The following is a 26,280-nucleotide window of genomic DNA, read 5'->3' as shown; positions in this document are numbered from 1 at the left end:
TGTCTCTGTGAGAACACTGTTTTTAAGAATCCGCTGCAAAAAATGGGAGTCTCTCACAAGTTTTTTTAACTAAACTCTCCGGCCACTAGCCCAAATGATGAAAAAGAGAGGACCTACAATCAAACCTTGAGGAACACTACTAGTAATAGGAAAGAAGTTGAACAAATGACTACTGACTGCATCTGAAGTAAACAGGATATATTAACACCTTAGTCTAAAAAAAAAATGTAACTGCCAAAAAAAGGAGAGGCTTTAAAGGGGTTCCCTGAGGAATGCCTCACTTGTGTAAATCACAACTTTAGACCCCAGTGTTCTTTGTATGCTAGCAAAGTTAATATGGCAATGGATGGATCTGTTTACAGTTCTCCAAGTTATCCTATAAAACAGGAGCACTCTTGTGTTTTAGGAATTTGCTGCAAAAATGTCTGTGTCCCAACTTTTAAACTGAACTCTGGGGGCCGGTATGGTGTCCCCTGATCTAGGTGGATCATTTTTATTTTTATTTTAAATTTGTGCAGGTCTCAAGGAACAGTGACCAACTTTAGTTGTAAGCACATCAGCCTCAAAGGCTGGAGATCCGGGTTGAAGTCTCTGTATGTGTACTCTTCATGATTTCCCATGTGTGCTTGGGTTTTCTCCAAGAACAGTCATTCCTCCTCAAATATTGTGGCTTCACTACATCACTTAATGTTCTACATATTTTGGTCTAAATTTGGTGTAAAAATTAAGTTTTATTTATGTCCTACATGTATTACAGAGCAGGGCAGCACGGTGTGAGAGGGGTTAGTGCGTCTGCCTCACAATACGAAGGTCCTGAGTTCGATCCTGCGCTCGGGATCTTTCTGTGTGGAGTTTGCATGTTCTCCCCGTGACTTTGTGGGTTCCCTCCGGGTACTCCGGCTTCCTCCCACCTCCAAAGACATGCACCTGGGGATAGGTTGATTGGCAACACTAAATTGGCCCTAGTGAGTGAATGTGAGTGTGAATATTGTGTTGTGTTGGCCCGGTGATGAGGTGGCGACTTCTCCAGGGTGTACCCCGCCTTCCGCCCGAATGCAGCTAAGATAGGCTGCAGCAACCCCGAACGGGACAAGCGGTAGAAAATGGATGGATGGATGTATTACAGAGCAGTATTTGTCTTATTTAATTTTTTTCATGTTGTGGCGATTGATACGGATAGTTAGCAAGCAGGACTTCCGTTTCCGGATTAAGGGTGAATACTGCAAACAACACGCCGTGTTGTTTGCAGTATTAACTAACTTTGCTAACTATCTTTTCCGCGACAATCAAGTTCACAAACTTTTGGCAGAACAACTTTTTAGCGCACTTCATCTTCGACTCGAAACATAGCAGGACTCGATGGGACTTGGTGCGCCACCTAATGCTAAGTGGAGATAAGAGAACTCTGTTGATTCAAGGATGCACTTCATCTTCAAAATCAGTAGTACAGCTCCATATGACTTGGGGAGCCTTGTGAGCAATGTGAAATGACAACGCACGTCACGCAATGCTAACAACATGGAATGCTAACAACACAGCTAATGGCCCCAGCTATTGCCGATGCTACTGTCAAGTTGACCAAGTTTTTGCAGAACAAAACACGCCCATGATTTCAGCACATCAAAGCTTAGTTCTGATTGAGAGGAATAATCCAGGATTTTTTGGTTGTCATCACGGCATTCTCGCTCGTTCGTCCTTGTTGATGGGCTCATATTGCCTATTTGGTTTGAAGCTGAAATATTCCCACAATGGGACTTACTTTGCAGGACTTCTCACTAGCGAGTCACAAGGCTCTCTGTCCGTTCTTCCTGTGAGTGTAAAGCTAGCGGTCTTGCTATCTGCCCACCGGGACAAAGATTGTAGATGACTGAAAAGAAGGCTCACTGCGTTCAGTTTTTTTGATTGAATTGATTGAAACTTTTATTAGTAGATTGCACAGTACAGTACATATTCCGTACAATTGACCACTAAATGGTAACACCCCAATAAGTTTTTCAACTTGTTTAAGTCGGGGTCCACGTAAATCAATTCATAGTAAATTCATTTTACTGTTAAATAAACACGCTCAGGTGCTGAGAACAATGCACATAGAGACCTTTTTCTCCCTGTTTCAAGCGAGAGACGAAGAAACGTGAGGTTCATTGGCGAAAATGCCTGTCATTCACATGCTGGTAAATCAAAAACAAACCTCCGCCTTTTGCAATTACGTTATGGCACTAATTAAAGCCTCAATGTCGAGTTGATGTCGATCAATTGTGGAGCCCTAAAGGCTACTGTATTTGTTGAAATGAGTGTAAAGGTGACTACATGGGTGTTAAATCATGTTTAGACAGCTTTAATTATGTTAAAAAAAACGTATTCAGACAATTTACGGTCAGTTCAGACTCTAAACTGTCCATATATATGAAAGCAAGTGTGAATGGTTGTCCATATGTGTCCTGTGGTTGTCAGGTGACCAGTCCAGTGTGTACCGCGCTTCTGGCCCAATGTCAGCTGGCATAGGCTACAGCTCACCTGTGACCCGAATGAGCAGACCGTGGCAAATTAAGGCCCGCGGGCCACATGCGGCCCGTTAAGCTTTTCAATCTGGCCCCCCGGACATTCCCAAATAATTTTTTTAGATCTTTAAGATGGAAACTGTAGCTGCCATTACGATGTGAAGTGGTGTTTTCAAATGACCGTAAGTCTTGAACTGTACAACGTATTTCAATGGTTGGAATCTGCCCTTTTGCATGATATACTAGTTACTATGGTAATCTAATGAGTTATTATGGTAATCTAAGTCACAGCAGCTCAGACGAGGCACCAAGCAGTGAGGGTGGGGAGCGTTTCCACAGAGTGTTTCCAGAGCGGCGAGCCTGAAATGCGGGTGTCAGGGACAGATGCGGAAGGAGATTTTTACAGCGAAGTTCTAAAGCTTAGTTATATATCAGATCGTAGGTATTTTTTTATTTTTACCCTTCACCTTCGTATTTCACTGTTTCACTGCGTTTCGCTTGATTGTAAAATATGTAGATGGAGAGGGGGTGTGACGTTCATATGTTGTCAATATTCAATGTTTTATCCTTCATAGTTAATATTGTAAATCCCAAATTATTTATTTTCATGTACATTCTGGGTGTCTCATTCAGTAGAAAATGTAAAATTCCATTCCGTTTTTTAACGTTTTTAGCATTCAATAAGACATTATTGTGAGGTTTTGTATTAGTGTTCCTAAAAATAAATATATCGGCCCCCAGACCCATTTTTTTCTCTAAATAATTGCCCAGGCCTGCTAATGAGGGTTGCTCATACAACATTTGAACGTAGGTATGGGTTACTCACATTGAATATTGAGCGTGTAGGGGATACGGAACTCCGTCTGCAGGGCTGGGTGGTGCACGACGCACATGAGCGTCTTCCCTTGTGCGTAGATTTTCGGCTGCCACAGGTAGTGCACGTGCACGCTGGTGGTGCTGTCGGTCTCGTTGCGACTCTCCCTCTCCACTGTCCCGTGCAGATCGGTCTCCCAGGAGACCTCGGCGGCGGGGCGGCCGTGATCGGCGATGCAGGTGGCCACCAGCGACTCGCTCTCGCCGTCCAGCAGGGTGGCGGAGCCGGCCGAGACGTACACCTTCGGCTCCACTGTGAGAGGAGGGGAGGGGAAGAATTATGTATTTTGGTCCTCTGTTATGAATAAATCATGTCCATCATTAGATAAGAAGTAAAGGAAGTGGCCCTTGGTGGATTTAACCGCTGAGTGGAAGCATATCCTTCCATTTACATACTGTACATGCATTAAAAATGGATGCTATTCAATCATAAAAGAAGATTTCAATGGTCGTATCTATTGGCCCTGTTTTGATCTGGCAAACCCTAATCGCTTTTAAAGTGCACATTTATACTGAGGATGTGCTCACTGTTGTAGTTTGTACTGTGTTGTGACAGCTAATACACATTTGGCGCCCCCCGTCTAAAAGTACTCACAGGCGGCGCCGCATTGCTTGCGACAAATAAACTAATTACAAAAAGAAGCAACAAAAGAAAGTTAATTTGTGTTTCTTAAAACATTTGTTTAGCTTTTAATGTTGTTTGCTAACATTTTGTCTCTCCCACAACATCCATAAAAATATTATGCAAACACAGGCATTTATTTGGCCAATGCTTTGCCTGGCCTGTATTGTTTACCAACTCTGACTGAGCCACAGCATATTTTAAGACAAGACTGTGCATCTATTGTGATTTTGACAAGGCAGACACATGTCAAATCATTATGTAAGAGTCCTAGTTTTGAAATGTAAAATTGTATTTATTTTTATCCATCACGCCCAACTGTATTTCTATAGAGATGAATACAGGGGTCTTAAAAGGGCTGTATGGATATGTATGAATAAGCAAATTTGTACTACTAGGGCAGCATGGCAGAAGAGGGGATAGTGTGTCTGCCTCACAATAGGAAGGTCCTGGGTTCGATCCTGCGCTCGGAATCTTTCTGTGTGGAGTTTGCATGTTCTCTCTGTGACTGCGTGGGTTCCCTCCGGGTACTCCGGCTTCCTCCCACCTCCAAAAACATGCACCTGGGGATAGGTTGATTGGCAACACTAAATTGGCCCTAGTGTGTGAATGTGAGTGTGAATGTTGTCTGTCTATCTGTGTTGGCCCTGCGATGAGATGGCGACTTGTCCAGGGTGTACCCCACCTTCCGCCCGATTGTAGCTGAGCTCCAGCACCCCCCGCGACCTCGAAAGGGATAAGCGGTAGAAAATGGATGGATGGACTTGCATTATTAAGCATTTCTCACTTTCTCCCTTTCATAGTTTTTAATTACTTTCACTGTATTTTTGTGATTTTTTTACTCCTTGTTTTCTTATTTATTTTAAATTTTAATTTGACCTGCTGCTATATACTCTGTCTCAAAGTGTTAACATGTGCTCAATGTTTCCTTACCATTGTTGCTATGTTGTCTATTACCATTATTGCTGTGTTGTCTATTACCATTGTTGGTATATTCATTATTCCTACATTGTTGATACAAATTATTGTTACAGTGTAACAATTATTGTTACCTGTGGTAATGCCACTATGATACAACATCTGTATTATAATCCTTGAACAAAGTAAGAGTGAAACTCATGTGAATAATCACTGAATGGAGAACTGGGGGTGGGATTAAATAAATTATCTTCTTCCTACTCCCTTTCAGGCAAAACTGGACAATCATGCATTTCATACTACACATTACCTTTTGCACTATATTAATTTATAGTATTATGTGTTGTCAACTTTGTACTTTTTTATGTCATAGCCTGAAATAAATAAATAAATGAAAAATGAATTAAATGAATGAAAGTGTTACTGTATGTAATGGTGAAGGAAAAGACAATATGCAAAACTTGCAAATCCATTGCAATAAAGTCGATACCAGTATCCGGAACCTCAGTATCAAAGTATCGTAATTTTGGTATTGCTACGGCCATCAACCGCGGGCATTCCTTAAAGTGCTTTAATTGTCTTGGTATGTTTCATGATACCTTTTGTCTCCTCTGCTGTCCAATAAAAGAAGCAATGCTCCACTTACTGCAGTGCTGACAGTTTTAAAGGTGACACAGGAGAAAGAGGGAGGGTCAGCCCGTCCACCTAATCCACAAGACAAGGCCGTCACCTTTAGGACATCTGCTAGCCTCGTCCCAGGCGAGGGAGGAGCTGCGGCTACAAATCCAAATAACTCTTGGCACCCCGCTTCCTAAAAATAACCAGCCGTCTTCTTGTGTGAGGGCGGGGACGCCGTGCTCTCTGCCCCTCCTAACAGGCTGGGACTAAAAACAGTAGCAGCTCTATGTTCGTAGCCCTCACAATGACTAAATCAGACAGACATGTTCATTTGGAGTCAATGTCAGGAAGGGAGGGGAACAGTTGATGATTGGAAAGGGGTAACCATTTCCTTTCTAGCCACCTTCACTCCACAGAAGCATTTTACATGGGCATTAATATCTGACTTGGCAGTGTAATATGATCAGATATAATGCTTCTAGGTTTGCATCTGACGCTTTTTTATTTTTTTAACATACAACTGGCTTCAGTTGAGCATTACTTGCCACTGGATGAGCACTGTTTTTTTCCCCATGAGTAAGCAAATCTCTATGCAGCAGATTTTTCAGCTTTCTGACTGGGCAAAAAAAAAGAAAGAAGAAGAGCTGCTGCATCGTTGGCTGCACGACTGAGGAGACAACTTTAAAAGAGGGGAAAAAATAGTTCATAGCGGAACAATAAATTCTCAGAGCTGCTGCACTTGTCAACTTGGTGTACCATAGACCTGCTTTTTTTAGAAAGTCCATTTACTTATACAGCAGGTTTCCTGTGAACCTATCAGCAGTATAAGACAAAAAGGTCATTCTAATCCTTTTGGTTACTTGCATCGTATATTTCCTGCCTACTGCTTATTGGTGGGGACATTCTCAAAGCTTCCATCTTCTTGGGCTGTAACTTACAGCTGTGAGAAAACCGTTTGTTTGTGGAAGCTACCTTATTCTACTCCTGAACCGCTGCACTTAAAATGGTGAAAATATGTCAAAACATGCACTGCTTCCGTATTGCTTCTAGGGGTGGGAATTTTTGGCCACCTAACGAATTGATTACGATTACAATTAAGGAGCTACGATTCAGGAGCTACGATTCGATAAAAAATCGATTATTGATGCATCTTTAATTTAAGTATATTGATGCAGTTTTACATTTCTTTTTCTTTCACTAAATAGGTGTTCATCACTTGCAACTTTTAAAAACAGTGCATTTGTAATAGGAAATTTCCATCACATTTATTAAATTCATAGAAATGTGTGCAAAACTAAAACATAAATGCTCTACAATAAAGGAGCCGGTCAGATCTCTCGGTGAGGTGGCTCGTTGCGGTCAGCCAAATTTTAGAACTGTCTGTATTACTTTATTTACAATAAATACATCGATTATTGACGTTTACTAATCAATTTTAGAATCGTCCCTGTCCGAATTGCAATGCATTTAAAAGTCGATTATTTCTCCCACCTCTAATTGCTTCTGTTATAATTTTTTTGATTGACCTGAAATTGCTCTCACATCTTTTTAAATGGGGACCTATGATAATTTTAATCGACATGTACAACACTTTATTGTGGTCGAGATCAGTGTTTAACCTTTATGACTTCGGAACCCAACTTTTCTATTACAGAGGGGCGCAGGGCCCACTCAAATATTAACGCTGAATTAGTAATAATACTCTTGATTTTGATCATATTCAATAATTATAGCGAACCTAATTATAGTTTAACAGGATACACCTGGCAAATTACATGAAACCATGTGTTAATCAAAAATATTATTATTAAGGCTTAGGTCAGGATAATAACAAAAATAAATACTGATCAAATATACTGCAAAAGAAGGGACTCATAAATACTGATGAAAAATATATTAACATACAATTACACAGTGCTAAAATAAATTCATTCTAACTAAATTAATAACAAATAACAAAAAAATGTAAGTGCAAATCAAGTGCAGCTTCACCACTTTAGTTATAATTTTGTGCTTAAAAACTTCTTGATGAATTTAGCTCCAGACTTCTTGTTTGCTTGATATTGTCATTAGTGCCCCAAATGGTGTAATAGTGTATACAACTGAATACTGCTGCGGCCCATACGGACCACCGCAGAAAATCTGATATTTTTGGCGGCCCACTACGGGGCGCTCGCGGCCGAACATTGGTTAAGAAATAACGGTCTAGATAAAATGTACTTGATATGCTCTTCAAAAGTATAAATTAATGTTTTGACAATGTACACTGTTAAATATATACCTTTTTAGTGTCACCGCTATGTATAGATTCACCCGGTTACAACATTAAGCACACTTGCACACTCTCTGATCGATACAGACTCCAGAGCTGCATTAAAAAATCTTTATGTCACTGCATGTGACATGTCGGTGTTATTGTGATTTGAGACGTTGGTATCGTTTAACACACGTATTAAACTTTGTAGCAACATTTATAAGTCAAAAAAGACAAAATTCATCAGAGGCCCCCTTTAATGCATTCTATAAAACACCCCATGTAACTTTAGAGTCTTTGGCCGAATTTCCACAGAATTTGGTGCACACCTTTAGTAGACTAGCAAACACATGCATGTAAAGTTTGAGCAATATTGGTTGAAAAACATGAATGCCATTAAGCAAAACATCTTTACCGATTATTTAGCAACTAATTATCCATGAGTCATTGACCATTTGTGGAATGATTTTACAACTTTGAGGGTATATGTATTATAAGTCTTCTTGCATGTCTCCCTATACATTTTGAGCACAAGCAATAAGAGGTTCATAATGTGGTGTCCTAATATTTTCCTATGACGATACAGCAGATTATTCGGTTTACAAACGCATTCCGAGTAAATGAACTCATACCACAATTATACCTAAATTATCACCAAAGTCTTTCATTCTAGTGTACACAGAACACTCGAGGGACATACAGTACATTGAAGTAATAAAAATGTAAGTTTTGTTGTTGTGTGAGTCTTATAACAAATTTCCTAGGTCGAAACTATGTTTTAAGTAATTCATTGGAGTGTGTCATAACCACAAAATGTCTTAAACCGAAGACTGCCTGTAAATGATCATGGACACAGAAAAATTCCATTTTATGTTCGCTGATGCTGATTTGACTGAGTGTCAACTCTCTCCTACAAAGATTCTGTAGCGTGATTGAACCCATGTGGCAATAGACAGTCATTGTCTGGTTTATAGGCCTATGTGTAATAAAAACTCCGGAAAAAAAGTCTTGCTCTTGTGCCAATTGGAGCATGTTAAGAAGTATAACAGTATGAGGCTGCAATGGGGGATGTTCTTGAGGTTTGTTTGTACACAACCAAACCCAGTGCTGCCTTTAAAATCCCACATTGAATTGATAAAATGCTCATTAATAATAAATATTGAGGCTTTCCCGCAGAGTCCAAAGGATGAGTAAAAAACACTCAAGCACAGACATCTCGCCATGAAGAAAACTAAGATGTTGAGAACTTTACCCAGACGGGGCCAAGCAATTTAACAGCTGCCAGCTAGACAACAGTATACTTTTGTGTCTGCTACTGCCACGTGCCATTCCCCTATTATACCAAACACAACCATTCCAGTGGGTGACAACGGGTCATGTTTTCAAATGCTTTTTGGTAAACCCAAATCTTGCAAGATGGCGATAGCTCCATCATACTGTATATAAAATCACATAGATCGTGTGCCAATGATTAATGGGGCCATTCCACCAAATCGGTGCCATTTGTTAAAGTTAAAGTTAAAAGTTAAAGTGCCGATGATTGTCACACACACACTAGGTGTGGCGAAATTATTCTCTGCATTTGACCCATCCCCCTTGATCACCCCCTGGAAGGTGAGGGGAGCAGTGAGCAGCAGCGGTGGACGAGCCCGGGAATCATTTTTGGTAATTTAACCCCCAATTCCAACCCTTGATGCTGAGTGCCAAACAGGAGGTAATGGGTCCCATTTTTATAGTCTTTGGTATGACTCATCTGGGGTTTGAACTCACAACCTACCGATCTCAGGGCGGACACTCTAACCACTAGGCCACTGAGTAGGTTACAAATCGGTGTCATTTGTATGTTGTAACACTCAAAATAACCTAACATTTCTGTCTTTTTTCTGATAACACACATATTGAATCACTATTAATGAATATTGGCCGATCTCAGATAAGTTTATTTTATTTTTGACAAGGTTCCTGAGTCAAAAGGGACCCATTTGAGTAACAAAACTGAACCTAACAGGAAGGGTTTTTTGGCATAAGATTAGCAAATACATGAACTATAACAAAATGGCATTACAGCATGTTTAAGAATAGATACTGAATTCAGTACTTTTATAGTTACCGACAGAAGTCCGTCGGTACTACCGGGTATCGATTCACGTAAAATCGAATGGTGCCATATTTCGATACCTTTGTTGCAAGTGACGTCACCTGCTCAAGCATTTGGCAGGTAAACAAAAAGTCAAGTACTCTGCACTCCACAAAGCAAGAAGAAAGAAGAAGGTGGTCAAAAGTACATTGAATTTGGCATAGACATGCTAAATATTAGCATTAGCGATTTTACCTGAAGATTACAACACCTCAAAATTTGGTAATGAAAACTACAACTAAGATGCACGTTACAATCAAAAATGTGTGTATGTATGTATATATATATATATATATATATATATATATATATATATATATATATATATATATATATATATATATATATATATAATTCTTAACATTTCTAAATATTTTTTTTTTCAATGATTTATGTAAGAGGACATAACTCAACCCTCCCAGTCATAGTTGAAAATGAGTGAACTTACTTTTGGTCCTGGCCATGGCCTACAGAGCATCTGAAGAATGCTACTTGCTGTGGACCATGTGACTTGTGGAATATTCCACATATTTCAGAGGGGGTAATGTGTTAGGGCAGGGGTGTCAAACTCGTTTTTATTGAGAGCCACATCGCAATTATGGCTGCCTTCAGTGGACCGCTTGTAACAATGAATATACAGTACATGACTATGTACATGACTATAAACGTATAATAGCCTCGTGAATGGGCAATTGTGTTTGATTATTTTTAACACATTATTAACTGTATTCACTCGGCATCCATTGCACCAGTCACCCAGGTGGGGATCCCCAAATCTGCGGTCCTTTCCAAGGTTTGTCGTTGTTCCCTTTGGGTTGAGTTTTGTTTTGCCCTGAAGTGGGATCTGAGCCGAGGATGTCGTTGTGGCTAGTGCAGCCCTTTGAGACATTTGTGATTAAGGACTATATAAGTAAACTTTGATTGATTGATTGATAGTTTTTACCAACAGATTGATGTATACATTGCTTTGAAATCTTAAAAGGGTCCTATTATAATGTTTTCTAAAACACTTCCCTTTTGCTCTGCATAACATGTAATGGTGGTTCTTTGGTCAACATTTTGAATCCATTATGTTTTACCGACCATCTTCGAAACACTTTCTGACTGTCTGACCTTCAATTCATCGTTATGTGGCCGTTCTTATTTACGTGCTTTCACTTCGACTTCGTCTTCTCCCCGTAGCTTGTAGTTTTTAACGCTTCCATTGTGAGTCTACTGACAGATGTTCAAACTATACGCTACTTTGTATTAGAAATGAAAATTAAAATATCTGTGATGAACAGATATTCAAGTATATCTTTTTTATAACCAAAACAATGCTTGGAATATATGGCTGCATGATCAGCTAATACGTCAGTGTAAATTGTAACTTTTTTTTGTCTTTAAAGAAAATCAAGTCAAAGTATGGTTTGGATAAAGAGTAACACAAATATATAAAAAATATAACATTCATGAAGGAATTCATTTATCATAATTCATGGTAAAGTCTCATTTTAGGAAGCAAGGATAGGCAACAAATGTTATTTTTACAGTGTTCTATGTCTTTTCAATTCATCTTTTAAAATATTTGTGTTGAATATGCAGTCAGATCAATGTGCTTTATAGAAACATCCATCCATCCATTTTCTACTGCTTATTCCCTTCGGGGTCGTGGGGAGCGCTGGAGCCTATCTCAGCTACAATCGGGCGGAAGGCGGGGTACACCTTGGACAAGTCACCACTTCATCGCAGGGCCAACACAGATAGACAGACAACATTCACACTCACATTCACACACTAAGGCCAATTTAGTGTTGCCAATCAACCTATCCCCAGGTGCATGTCTTTGGAAGTGGGAGGAAGCCGGAGTACCCGGAGGGAACCCACGCAGTCACGGGGAGGACATGCAAACTCCACACAAAAAGATCCCGAGCGCAGGATCGAACCCAGGACCTTCGTATTGTGAGGTAGTGGAAAGATGTATTGCTTCCATACACAAAGTACACAGAGCTTTATAAGCGCCACTTGTGTTTTATGTGACGGCTACAAACACATTTAGCTGCATTGAAACGTCCACCTCCACGAAGATCTTGCCAGTAAATGTCACACAGGGCTCCAGCTTACAAAAGTCAGTAAATCTGTGCAATGACTCCTGTTCAGGCTTCAGCCCTTGTATACATGCAAAGACGCATACTACTTACCTAATACGTTGACGTTGGTGGACGCTTGGGAATTTCCCAGCGGAAATGTCGACACTTTGCAGGTGTACAAGCCGATATCCGCAATGTCGACTCCTTCAAGGGTAATGCTGGCATCGTGGACAGAGGGGGAAACAAACGAGATGCGCCTGGCGTAGTCCGCAGAGATGGACGTTCCAAACTCTTTGTGGAACACGGCCAAGATCGCTTTGCCTGAAGGGAGTTGACGCTCCCAGGAGCTCTGGATGAGGATGAGGTCAGGGGGCGCCTCGATCCTGCAGCTCAGTGTAATGTTCTTGCCCAGCACAGCGTCCGTTTTGTCAGGGACCACCACCAGATTACTGGACACACCTGCAGAGAAATGAACAGAGATTAGATTTGATTATTTTTTTTGTGAACAGGTTACAGTTCAATAGATTAAATTGTCCTTTATTAGGTCTGCACACAATTGCCATTTAATTAACACTAATACGCAAATCTAATCTCTAAATGCTGATTTTTTTTCAATTTGACCAAACAAGCTGCATCACAAATAGGAATGTAACGATATGAACATTTTATATCAAAGTTATTGTAACCAAAATTATTACGGTTATCATTATTATCGCAGTAATGTTCAATTTGCTCAAAAAGTACTTAAACACATACTGAAATATTTTAACAAAAAGAGCAAAGCCTGTATGTTTAATGTACACAAGTGAATATCTTAGTTGCTCAGACAGTAATGTGATTATACAAGTTTATATTGGGGTATGTCTAGGGATGTCCGATAATGGCTTTTTGCCGATATCCGATATTCCGATATTGTCCAACTCTTTAATTACCGATACCGATATCAACCGATACCGATATATACAGTCGTGGAATTAACACATTATTATGCCTAATTTGGACAACCAGATATGGTGAAGATAAGGTACTTTTAAAAACAATTTATTAAAATAAAATAAGATAAATAAATTAAAAACATTTTCTTGAATACAAAAGAAAGTAAAACAATATAAAAACAGTTACTAGTAATTAAGGAAAATGAGTAAAATTAACTGTTAAAGGTTAGTACTATTAGTGGACCAGCAGCACGCACAATCATGTGTGCTTACGGACTGTATCCCTTGCAGACTGTATTGATATATATTGATATATAATGTAGGAACCAGAATATTAATAACAGAAAGAAACAACCCTTTTGTGTGAATGAGTGTGAATGAGTGTAAATGGAGGAGGAAGGTTTTTTGGGTTGGTGCACTAATTGTAAGTGTATCTTGTGTTTTTTATGTTGATTTAATAAAAAAATAAATAAAATAAAAATTAAATTAAATTAAAACAACGATACCGATAATAAAAAAAAGCAATACCGATAATTTCCGATATTACATTTTAACGCATTTATCGGCAGGCCGATATTATCGGACATCTCTCGGTATGTCAAAACGTTAATGTCTCTTATATTCATGTTAGCATATAAGCTAGCACTAGCTGGTCCGTGAGTTTATAAAGTTACAAATCACAGTTTTCAATAGTTTGAATTTAGAACGGTAATACTATCCGTTGGGAGTTTTACCACGGTTATCAGTAACACCGTTTATTGTTGCATCTCTAATCATAAACCAACGCTGCTAATGTTCAGGTTAAATCTTATATAATAAAAAAAAAAAATTGCTTTACAAGTACATTTGGATTGACTAGTTTCAGCTCAGACTAGGAGTGAGTGCAGTAATCAATTTTCTTTTGACTTGTCTTAATCACGTACATATAGTGCTGTGCGATATAACAATACATATTTTATTAGGGTTGCAGTTATCGATTATTTCAGTAATTAAGTAATCTATTGATTAGGTTGTTCGATTCATCGAGTAATCAGATAAAACACACTTTACAGCCTAATGCGTATTTTAGGGAAAATAGATACAATAAAATAAAATGTCTGCTTGTCATAAACTTAATTATGTTTCTAATAAATGCCTATCAAAAACATTAAAATTGCACATTTAACATGAGTGCATTAATGCATTTTTTTATTCTTATAGCTCTCCACTGTTCGCCGCCACACAGATCACGGCGCCTGCACACCACCGCTCCCATGTGCGCTCTGTTGTAGTGACTAAGCGGGAACTATGTACACTCATTACAAGTTCCGGGCACTCTATAAGGTCTGGATTTGATACTTTTGTATTAGTTACACTCTTTAAACATTATCTAAATCAATGCTTTTTTCTAACTGAATTAATCGATTTAATCAGCAGACCTATATTGTACTACAACATAAAAAGGTTTATTGTATGTTATAATTCTCTATTGTTTATATTGTAATTTAAACATCTGAACTGCGGATAAAGTAACTACAGCAGCAGCTGCTGTTTCGCAGTGGCATTTTTACGTCACTTGAAAGAACTTTACGACGAGAGCCGGCGGCGCATGTATGTCAACAATGTAGCAGTCTTCTACTCGCAGAGATGGAAAGCACAATGGGCGCTAAACCAACAAAACCCCAAGAGAATTTGGAGGCAAAAACAATGAAAATTTGACTTTGTTTAGCTTTGGTTTGGATTGAAAGAGTCAGTCACCGACCGAACAAAGGAAATCTGCAAAACAAGCCGCTAACAAGATGTTAACGACTTAAATTACAGATACCATCTCTAAATTTAAGTGTTGACATGGCTCTAATATACACTGTCAAAAAGAAGGGCTGGCACTAAAATTACTTCCTATTGTTTTTTTAATTGTTTTGTCCTTTATATATCAAATGTGAGTACAATGTGTAATGTGTATAAAAAAAAAGGGAAAAAGATCAGCGAAACTGGCATCCATGTCAAGTGTGTATATATATGTATATATATATATATATATATATATATATATATATGTATATATATATATATATATATATATATATACATATATATATATATATACAAAAGAAAAAATACTTTCTCGTGGAGTATATCGTTATTGGAATATAATTACCTATATTGTTATATATATTTGAGTCAATATCATACGACACAGTATGCATAAAGAAATCATTTTCAATATTTATTTTTATTTCTATCAAATATTTCCATATTTTCATTTGTGCTTTGGGGACCACCCACAAAGAACAGGAGAAAGACACTTCAAAGTTAGTTTCTTTTTTTAAGGAGTCTAACAATAATGTTTATATGGGCTAAAAACGTGTGAGATCCCCATGATTAAAAATGTACTTTTTATTTATGTTTAAAACGGTCATATGAGTCCATTTCTGAGCATCGAGCGTGAGAAAAATGATATTGCCTTTAATTTGGACAAACTTGACATTTTCTGCCAACAAACTGCCTTATAATTTGGTTATTATGCACTTGCGTATTGGAGGAAAATCAAGATGTCTGGTGGGATACATTGTGGTTGTCTTTGACCATGTATTTAAAGTGTAATATGCAATCCACGAAAATGATCTGGGTATAAATGTAATAAAAAATAAGTTAAAATGCATATTTATTTGTACTCATATTTAACATTTTATTAAAACAGCATTCATTATTCATTCAGTGGATTCTTACTCAAAAGTACTTTAGGCCCATAAAGTAAAACATGGATTACAGACAAGATATTTTTCTGTTTTAGCTGCGCTGACATGTTTACAGTCAGTTAAGTTAGTTAAATTTGGGAACCATCAATCTGCTCTCTTGTGCGTCGTCTCGGATGTGTGCTCCATAAATTGTATTTTTATTTTTTTTAAGTATAAAAGTGGTGCACTGGCTGGTATTTTTTTTTTTTTTTGGCATGAATGTGAGTGGTAAGCCACAGCAATGCTAGCTTGGCTTTGTGAGGACCAGAGCCAGGGAGGCTGAAGCTCCCCCCGTACGTCCCCTGTAATTTCACTGATTACACACACAGACACACGCACACACATGCACACATGCACACAATACACAAAACACACGCTTTCTCTCTTCCAAAATAAAGGCTAAGTGTGTGACCGTGCAGTCAGACATTATGTTTGAATGGCTACTCAGTGCTATAAACGTAGGTTGAATTGTGTATCTGTATCTGTCAACTTGCCAGCCCTGCTATAATACTCGGGCTTTCCTGATTTTTTCCCCCGCCAGCACACTCGATGTTGTCAAAATAGTTTCTGTGGGACTCTTGTATACGCCTACATTGTGTTATCCACTTTTTGACCTAATAACTCTTTTTTTTGGCTTCATTTGAAAGAAGGGGTTCTTACTTTAAGTACTATTATGGTACTTATAAAAAGAACAGTGCATGTGTTTACCTTTACAAGAGGGACAACCAAGGTCAGATTTTCTTTGACATTCTCCACTTCACAGCAATGGGAGCTGACAAGAACAGCTGCTTGCCAACATGTTACAAGTGCATCTCCATAATATACCATTAAACATGTTTAGGTTAATACTAAACAGCATGCATTGGCAAGACTGCGCATGGTTATCACACCCGGGACATTGTTTTGAAGTACGCAGACACGTGCGCCCACACATGTGCCCGACACACTGCTGCAGCCACCTGACCCGACGCTCCAACTGCTACCGTACGACTTCTTGCTTTCTCAGAACGTGTCCGCTTTCATGCCTGTGTAAGCACAGAGAGAAACACGAGCTCTCATGCATGCAATGTGCTGTTTGCTTTACAGTAGGCATATGGGGAGCATGTACATAAACACAGAGAGAGGAAAAAGGGTGGTGGAGCCATAAGTGGACTCCACCCTGACCGTTAGGGGGAGGAGAGAGAGACAGATGGTCCTCTGCATGGGACACCTACAGCCAGGAAGAGGCTGGGAGGGAAACTTGGCAATGTCATCAACAAGACTGTGAAGAGTAGTACAGCGAACGAGAACCGTGAAATATTACCTAAAAATACGTCTGGAAAATCAAATGTAAGCAATGCGCTGAATAAAAGCTGCTACAGCGGTTCATGGAGAAAACATGCAAGCTCGGAAAATGTCTGGTAGAGATTATCATCCTGTGCTTTGCAACCTATTTTTTTACACAGTTTAAAACTTAAAACAGGCCAAAAGGGACAAGCGGTAGAAAATGGATGGATGGATGGATAGATGGATAGATAATAAATGGTGGCGTTCTGGGGCTGTGTATTAGGTCTACAGATTTTCAACTTTAAAAAATCAAGAAAAAAACACTTTTTTAAAGGCTATTTCTTATGTTCACAATTTGTATCATGTTCCCTGGATGTCATTTATAATTTTGAGCAAGTAGAAACCTGAAAAAGCTGACTTGCTTGTGCATTATTTATATTATTTAATATATTATTAGATGTAGAGTACAATCTTATCGTTCAATCGGCCCACACTTGCAAGGAGACCAAACTTAAACCCCCGTAAGTCAATAACTTAACTCGTGTTCTCTTCTTAAATACAATTTAAATACTAGACTAGAGCATTAAGCGATTTGATTAGAAAAAAGCTTTGATTTATATTACTTTCCTTTGATTTATTCTTAAATAGATGTCGCTAATAAAAATTTATCAAATCCAGCCCGCATCAAGTGCCTGGAACTTTAAATTTGCAGACATAGTTTCCACGCGGCCGCTGCAATAGTGGCGGTTCGTGGTGGCGAAAAGCAGACATTTTTATTTGAATTAAAAACAATTTCATTGATGCACTCATGTTAAAGGGTTACTGCACTTTTTTCTTGGAATTTTACCTATCATTCACAATCCTTAGTAAGACAAGAACACACACATTTTTCTTTTTTTATGTATTCTAAATAGTAAATAAATGCGAGCAAAAGTTCACTTACAATAAAGCATAGGTGAGTCACTCTATTCCGCCTATAAAGCGCTTAAAACATCCAAACACTTCCATTAAGTTTTTATATACATGCTATAGTGTATATGTAATCTAGTAACATGTGCTTTCATTATAACATGTAATATTTACTTATCTTGCTCATTTAACACATACAGCGACATTTTAATTTCATAGATGCATCACTACGTTTACTTTTTACTTTAACAACAACAACTCGTGCAGACTTCATGAGAGCAACAAACATAATAAGACATAACTTACAATACAAAGTATGCTCTCACTGGGATGCCGTTAGGATGTTGATATATCACTGTTTAGATAAAAATGTCCCAGTCCTTGCGAATAATTAAAAAAAAAAGGGGTGGACATAAACCAGTGTCTTTCTCGCCATCTCTGGGTCTAAATTGGCTGTCAAAGTTGACCAACTTCTCAGTTTATGTCCACATTATTTTACTATCAAGATGAGAGACATGATTCATAATCTAAAATTAACTTTCATAAGCTCCGAGGCGAGAAAGCAGCTCACCAGCTGATGATGTCAATAAAGGCTCATTAAGGAAGTTGCCTCTCTCTGATCAATGTGCCGCTAAATGTAGGTCCTTAACGTTAGCGCTAATGATAACAATATATTCAGGTCACGAAATGTAAATGGAGTATTATTGACACTTTTTGGATGGTTATTTATCTTGGTCCAAATGAACTCAATAGACGTAATGACGTCATGGCTCCGACTGCTTCCATTCCATTCCAATGTTGATTAGAGAAAAATAATGAAATTCATGGCAATCAGAAATGCTTGTTTATTTCTAATATTTGCTACAGCACCCCCCGCGACTCCAAAAGGGAAAAGCGGTAGAAAATGGATGGATGATTTTCTTTAAAACACACATCCACGCTGTGTTTTATCCAATTGCTCAATTATTCAAACAAACTGATCAATAGATTTCTCAATATCTAAAATAATCAACAACTGCAGTTCTTGTCGCACATTTCTTATGACACACAAATAACAGTTTTTCCTGTCCATTTACAAATGCTTAAGCCACAGGTTTTTTGGGGGGGAAATCTGCACTCTGTTTGAATGTGGACAAATGTATACAAAAATTAAAAAAATTTGAATAATTGCATTTGTGTGCAGATGGCCTGAGTTCCTTTGGTGAGAGAGTAAACAAAGTGTTGGGTGAGCAGGAAACGCCACAACATATGCTGCAGAAAATCAGCTTTTTGGGAGTGGGGGAGGGCTCAACCATATTATTTTTCTTACATCTGAGGCTCTCTCACATTGTATTCAGGGGGAATTCCACTTTTTTGGGAATTTTGCCAATCGTTCACAATCATTATGAAAGACATGGCAATGGATGTATTTTCTTTTTAATGCATTCTAACTCGTAAATAAAAGTCTGCTTGAAACGGAGTCAATGGGAGGTCCTTTATTCTGCCCACAAATCATTTACAAAAACTTTAAAAAAGCAGCAACAATACTCCATTTACATTTTGTGACTTGAATATTAACCAAATATTAGCAAAATTGTTATTATAAGCGCTAACGCAGACTACTTTTAGCGGTCATCAGAGCTTGAAAGATCATTGTAGATCGCAAATACTGGCTCTCACCTGGATAGTAGAAGGATGAAGACATAATCTGACGAGTTAGTTCACTTTGGAATCCAAACTAGACCAAGGAATGGTGACAAAGACCCGAAAAGACAATTGGTTCCACCCCCTTTTTTCTTTGTGAGAATTATGAGTCATTTTTCATCTAAATGGTAATATATGAACATTCTCGCAGTCTGCATCCTAATGACAGCAGACATTGTACAGTATGTGATGTTTTATTATGATGTTTGTTGGCTCTCACAAAGTCTGCAGTGAGTAATAATCAGCGAACGTCGTGATGCGTTTTTGAAATTAATGCGCTGACGAACGCTTAAAATGATCAAAATACGTAAATATTACATGTTATTATAAATATGGCTGGTTCATTACATATTTACTTACAGTGTGTATGTAAAATCTTAATGGAGGTGTTTTTAGAGTGTTTTATAGGCAGAAAAGATTGTTTTGATCGCATGTATTTACTATTTAGAGTGCATTCAAAAAAAGAAAAACACATGTGTTCTTCTCTTACATAAGGATTGTGAATGACAGGCAAAATTCCAAAAAAGAGTGCAGTTCCCTTTTAAGTGTTGGCATGCACAAGTTCCTCAAAAACCAAACAGATGGGAGACAACAGGGCTGCTGGGCTTATGACTCTTCTCTCGTAAAGAATACATTATATATACAGTGTCCAGCAGAATCGCATTAGTTACATACGTCAAATTCTATACCCAACACGTGCACCGCAGAAGGGGCATTCACAAGACGACTGATGGATGAGACTTCAGACAAGCAGTTGGCGCACATATGCGCAGTGTTGTTTTTTTACAAAAAGACATTACCAACTGCTGACCTGGCATTTTGTCTCAAATTTATAAACGGCGCCGACACTGAATGGGTGGAAATATTCCACCTGGCAATTTGAAGCCTATAGAGGTGTTACAGAGGTGAGATCACGCCTGTTTGGCAGGGGATTTTGCAATCCCAAAACAGTTTAACAGTCACTTTTGCTTTGAGTGCAAATGGCGCAATATTGTTTACGTCACACACGTACTGTATCTATCCTGGGTGAAAGCGGTAGTCCTGCCGTACAACCATCAAGTATACTTGTCTGCAAAACCTACCAAAGTGGAAGAACCAGCTGCACTTTTGCCCTTTTCACCCCCTTCAAAAAGCTTGGAGAAACAATGAACTCATGGGAAGACTACGCTTTCTTTGAAGAAATGCTCCATATTTGTTTCTCTCCCTCATGACATCACTAATTGTGACAAGCTGCTCCGCGTGGCGCAAGGGTAAATCAAAACCTTCCTTTTTGCCTGGAAACCAGCTCAAACATTCCACGTGGGCCGCTTGATGAGCTGAATTCTCCACCCGCCCGTGGATCAGACCTGACCGGGCTGCGAAGCTCACCTCCCCAGAGGAGCGCGTCATCCGGATGGAGATCCACTCCATTAGGTCGGTATGTATGTAAGGACCGGAATGGGATGAGAGAATTCCAAGTCAAATACACAAAAGTAGCAGATGAAGAAGACAATGCTATCAAATATCTTGTATAGATGGTCGTAAGGGATTGATTTAAAGACCTCACAAATCAAGAATGTAGACTTAAGAAGCGTGCAGAAGGGAGTGAGGTTTAGTACCGCATGCAGAAACAATGTACTGAATGTACGTCACAATAGCAGAAACATGGCCACATCACCCACCGGGGGTCATATTTTAAACCTGTCTGGTGGTGTGTAAGCAAGCCAACTGGTGTTCACACTTGGGTTGTTTTCACAGCAGTATTACAGACTGTCAGGATAAAAGTGGCTTCTGTCCAAAGTTAGCAAACCTCCAGGGAGGGTGCTAGGCTCGCCCCGGCCCCTCAGCCTCACCCTCTTTCTTGCCTCCTAGCAGGTAGACATAATGAGGGGCAGTGTTTCATTACTGTTTAAAAGAGTGCGCACCCGAGGCCTCTTGGTCCGGTATGTGCTAATGTAAGCGGACTATTAAACATCCATTACGTTCCATTAAGAACTGTGCTTCTGATCAAGGACGAACATATACTAAAATGCCTCTCATAAATGACTTAGTGATTTAAATGGACCTACAAGTACTATCCAAGTTGTTAACAGGGGAACTTAGAGAGAAGAACTCCCCAAATGAGACATTCCAAATTCCTCTGACTTGGCTTTGATGGGTATGTGAGTGCACAGTGCACACAGTGGTCAATAGCAACGTAAAGCCATTGTGTTCTAGTGTTGTTCTCTGAAAGAGGCTAAAACACCAACATACAATGTCTATATGCTTAACACAGTAGCACAGACCTTTGGCTTTATCTTTGCCAGACCTATAACTCTCTCCCCACAGTCTGCAAAAGACAGGAAAGCCCAAGTGGCAGAGTGCCTCCTATACAGCTTGTCTTTATCATAAAGAATATTTGTGCAGGGTGACAACAACATTAGGCCGTACACCACCTCTAATCTGCCCTTCCTTCCTTGCATTGTGTCCTGGAGGGCGAGAGGCCGTTTTTCAGAGGGTTAATTCACAGCGGAGACAAATACACGGTGACAGGCCTTTAAAAAAGGAGGCAGGCGGGTCTTTCACTTGTCACCGTCCTCTTCAGCAGTCCTTTCTCTTTGCTCCCCCCACTGCAAAGTGGAGCCCACCGCCCTCCTTGTCATCCGATTAAAGATTGACGCTGAACAGGACTACATCAATAATAGTGTCAACATACAAAGTGTCAGGGGGGTAGTGTAGAGTCAACTGCTGTGATGTGGTACTCATGACGGACAATGTCTTGTGTACCGAGGAAACGCAAACATTCCTAGAGTCCAGCCGTATTGTTTGTCGAGGGGGGTTTGTGGTATTTTTAGGGTGGACGCACAATGCTTTACGTATAGATGGCAGCCATGCTAACTGGTCTCAGACTGAAGAAGTTTAAGAAAGCACAAACAATTTGTAAAAGACAAGCTGTTGCCCTGGTGATAACCGAGTGATCCCCAATTAGAGGCAATGTGTGTTCCTTACCTCACATATGAGTGCAAAGAATGCAATGCAATCTTCACGACTCCACTGTTGGGGTAGCTCTAATCAGATACTCTTGCCCGGGCTTTCACAAACTAATGATCCTACAGACCAAGAGGACAGCCTCTTAACACAAACTATACAACCATAAATCTCCATGCTGACAAAGACAGCACAAACAAAGAGCCTCTGTCATGATAAAGGACTAGCTGCTGGACGCTTGCTCGCCAATTGCATCTGGTTGAGCTTTGTTTAGGCGGAGAGCGGAGAAATGTTATTATTTCACATCACACAACTAATCGAACAGTGATCCCATGTGCACCTAAATTCAAGACTGATGCAAACATTTTTATGTTTATCAAATTGGATAAATTATACCATTCAATACTGGCCCTTGCTAATAGGAAAATAGTCTAGGCAATTATACTTACACACAAGGATAATATACGTGCATACATATGTTCCCACATACTAGTGAAACCCAGCTGGGAACTACATTGTTTTCCTTTTGAATCTTTCCCATGATTGTCCTATTTCAGATCCCTTGTGTGACAACCCCCTCCCAATAGTATCCAGTTGTATAAAGTCACAGACACATCGGATAGAAAAACTTTCCAGTTGTCAATGTTAAGGTTATTCAATAGCATTGTGGTAGTTGTTTAACTAGTAGAATAGCACACTTGCAGAGTTAGGAAAACATTGTAAGTTTTTTTTCATAAACATTTTTTTTAATTTTCAATTTCCAAGGCCAACCAAAAAGAGGAAACAAGCAAATCGGTGTCTCTGCCCATTTGGGCTCACGGGAAGGAAGTCAAACCGCCAAACAAAAACCTCCATCTATACAGTGGTGAGTCAAAAAGAGTAGTCTGGTTTAAGCGTGGCATCGCACCAATATTATTCCGCCTGGTCAGAGGGAGTTCACTTTCTCTGAGACAACAATTTTTCCCAGCACTTAAAAAGATGAATGACACCCATAAATTTACGCTTGGTTTCACCCAAACAGATCCAGTGCCACTTCGGACATAGTGGAAAGAAAACAGTCTTAAGTGACAGAGTGTGTGCCTATGATGCCAAAAACCCTAGTATTTGACAGATTTTTTATTTTTTTTTGCTGAAACAGGATTGAACAGAATCAGCTCCTGAACACAAGTACACCTCTGACTTGTTCGTATTTAGAAACAAGAGGAATATTGGTGTACTGCGACTGTATTATTCTCAGACTCAGGTTACATGTCTGGTTTGAACTAGTGGTGCCATATTAAAAAGATTACTGGGATGTAGAAGACAAATATTTTGAGTACACAAAGGGAGCCCATTTATAGTCGCTCTGACAGATCCTGAGTGCACAGCTTATTAATGTTTTAACAGTGTATGCACTCCTTTAGAACTATTATGTCTTCCCATTGACCACAAGTGGGTGAGGGGAAAAGGGCACTGCATTCAGCTACTACTGTAGCACAGAAAATTAAATATGGTGGGTTCATGTGAAGTAGAGCAGGGGGAATATTAAACTGGCCAAAAACCAGTGTAGGTATATTTAAACATATTCTTATTGAGGCCATTACCACAGTACATCTGTCTCACGGACCGGGGCTGCTGAACAAACACAACCACAGCAATCTAAGCTAGGGGACTATAATTTCCACTCTGCTTGGCATTTCCAACCATGAGGTGGAAAACTACACAACTTGGTCACATTAAACTCTCTATATGACTAATCCAACCGTGTTATACTTTCATCAAAGGAAACAGCGGACATTTATTCAGAAATGCAGGAATTGCCGCCTCCTGACTACAATGGGAAATGTTTTGGACTGCTAAACACTGTAGTAAATAATGCATGCTGCGAACATTTCCTGCTTCTTATGGTTTTGGACCTGTCATTCATGGAGAGTGCTTGCCACACTTTCTGTCTTTTCTCTGTAAACTGTTAAGATGTATGTGACCGCCAAGTGGTTCTATTGCCTTGAGTAGCGGCCATACAGTGGGGATGTGCCACTGGAAAATGAGACAACACAACAAGCTCAATTGCTACAGTCAGCGTTTCTCAGTATTTGACTGATGGCCGTTAATAATCTCCCACTTGGGTGGCAGGGGCGTGTCGGTCCTTACAACTGACTGTGCGCACAACCCAAACACACTAACCACCTGACAGCTGAATGACTGGACCGAATAGGACTGAATAGATGCCACACCTGTTTCCCATAACCCCTTGCACCTCTCCTGGGGAGGATTCTGCTGACTCTGCACATCCTCGCATTTATACCTCTCTTTAATATAAACGATGAAACCATAGTGTGTTCAACTGATCCTAGCATCAGGAGCATGCTGGGATGCTGCTTTCAGAAGGTGGAAAAAAAAATCTAAACCCTTTAAACAGCAGGCAAAAAAGGGCCATTCGCAACAGGGAAACTATGGAAATACATGCAAGCCATTTTTACCGTGTAGTTGTGTTTTACAGTGAGCCTCTGTCTGTACAATCATGTGCATGTGGGTTAAATTCATTACGAGGGACACAAAAGCTTGTCCTTCTCTATCAATTATCCACTAACTCCTGATTAGCCTAACGGAAAGTCCAAAACACAAAGATGTGTCACACTTTTTGTCATCCAAAAACCTACACTTGCCACTGTGGCTCTGTTATTTACTAAAAATCAGATGCAGAGCACAATGATGAATAAAAAGGAAAAAAAAAATCCCAAAGGAAAAACCTGTTTTCTTCTCAGGACCCAAACTACATATGCTTTGCCAAAGGATTAACACAGAGTCATGTGTCATAATTTTTTTTCGTCCCATATAGATTGGGGTAAAAATTATTTAAAATACATTTTAGCTTACATGTAATACACAAATCCTCAAAGTTGTATAATGTTTAGGCAAATGGGCAATTATTTTAAAAGGCCGTACGTTAAGTTCTGGCTGTGCCCCTGCAGAGAAGTTTTATTTCATGGTATCCACGAGTATCAATTAAACTTGCTAAAATAAAATTTTACACATATCTGCTTGTGAGTCCTTCAGAGGTGATTGCAGTGATTCAGCATTACATTCTGAAGTAAGCATGATTGTTTTGTAGAGCACATTGAGCTGTACGAGCAATTTCAAGTCAATCCGTCATATATGGGTGAAACTTTGGGATTTAATACCAGCACCCCAAAACAATGTATTTGTCAGAAAAATAATAGCACAGGCTACACCATAGATGTGAATGTTTTAGAAAATAATACAGATTTTGTGTTTAGTGATGCAGAAGAGTTAGCTTACACATAAAAAATACTTAAAGTCAGTCAGCTAGACAAAAAGAGGCCATTAATTTCCTACAACAGACAAAAAAGATTTCTATGCACCCAGCATATAAACAAATCTGATCTAGATAAAGAACTGGCAGACAGAAGCTGGTCCAATTAAGCAATTAAGTATTCAGAACAATCAAAAGCTAAAGGTTTAACAAGACAAGACACAGTTGGGGTGAGATCAGGTGAAACTGGAAGTTCATGGTCAGAATACAGCTGCAACATATGACTTTTGTGCGTGCAGTAAAGCCTGGCCAGCCATGTGTTTTTCAGCATACACACACTGAGTTGCCAGGCACTTTTTTTTTAATGACAGGAGGGCCAATGAAAGATGTGACATCATCTATCATTAGACACACTTTACGTAAGGAATTAATTTGACCGGTCAAGTTAGGAACTCTGCTTAGTATCTTTAAACGATTAGCGCAAAAACATTTTGGGGTGAAGTCGAGAGCGAAAGTGCAAGCAGTTACTTCTGCTTTTATTCATCAGCATGATCTATAAATCACAGCCGTTATTGTCTTCTT

General features: G+C 39.2%; 1 protein-coding gene across 1 annotated transcript in view; it reads right to left on the bottom strand.

Moving 5' to 3' along the window:
• The window catches only part of nectin3a (nectin cell adhesion molecule 3a), a 54,373-nt gene that overhangs the window by 17,530 nt on the left and 10,563 nt on the right, over positions 1–26,280 (bottom strand). The window contains exons 2-3 of the mRNA XM_061972080.2: positions 12,101–12,448; positions 3,325–3,624 (exon numbers count right to left, since the gene is read on the bottom strand). Coding sequence (XP_061828064.2) covers positions 3,325–3,624; positions 12,101–12,448 — 648 coding nt within the window. The remainder of the gene's footprint in view (positions 1–3,324; positions 3,625–12,100; positions 12,449–26,280) is intronic.

This window comes from Nerophis lumbriciformis, linkage group LG17 (genome assembly GCF_033978685.3).
Source record: "Nerophis lumbriciformis linkage group LG17, RoL_Nlum_v2.1, whole genome shotgun sequence".
NCBI lineage: Eukaryota > Metazoa > Chordata > Actinopteri > Syngnathiformes > Syngnathidae > Nerophis > Nerophis lumbriciformis.
This window is presented reverse-complemented; position numbering and strand designations above follow the sequence as displayed.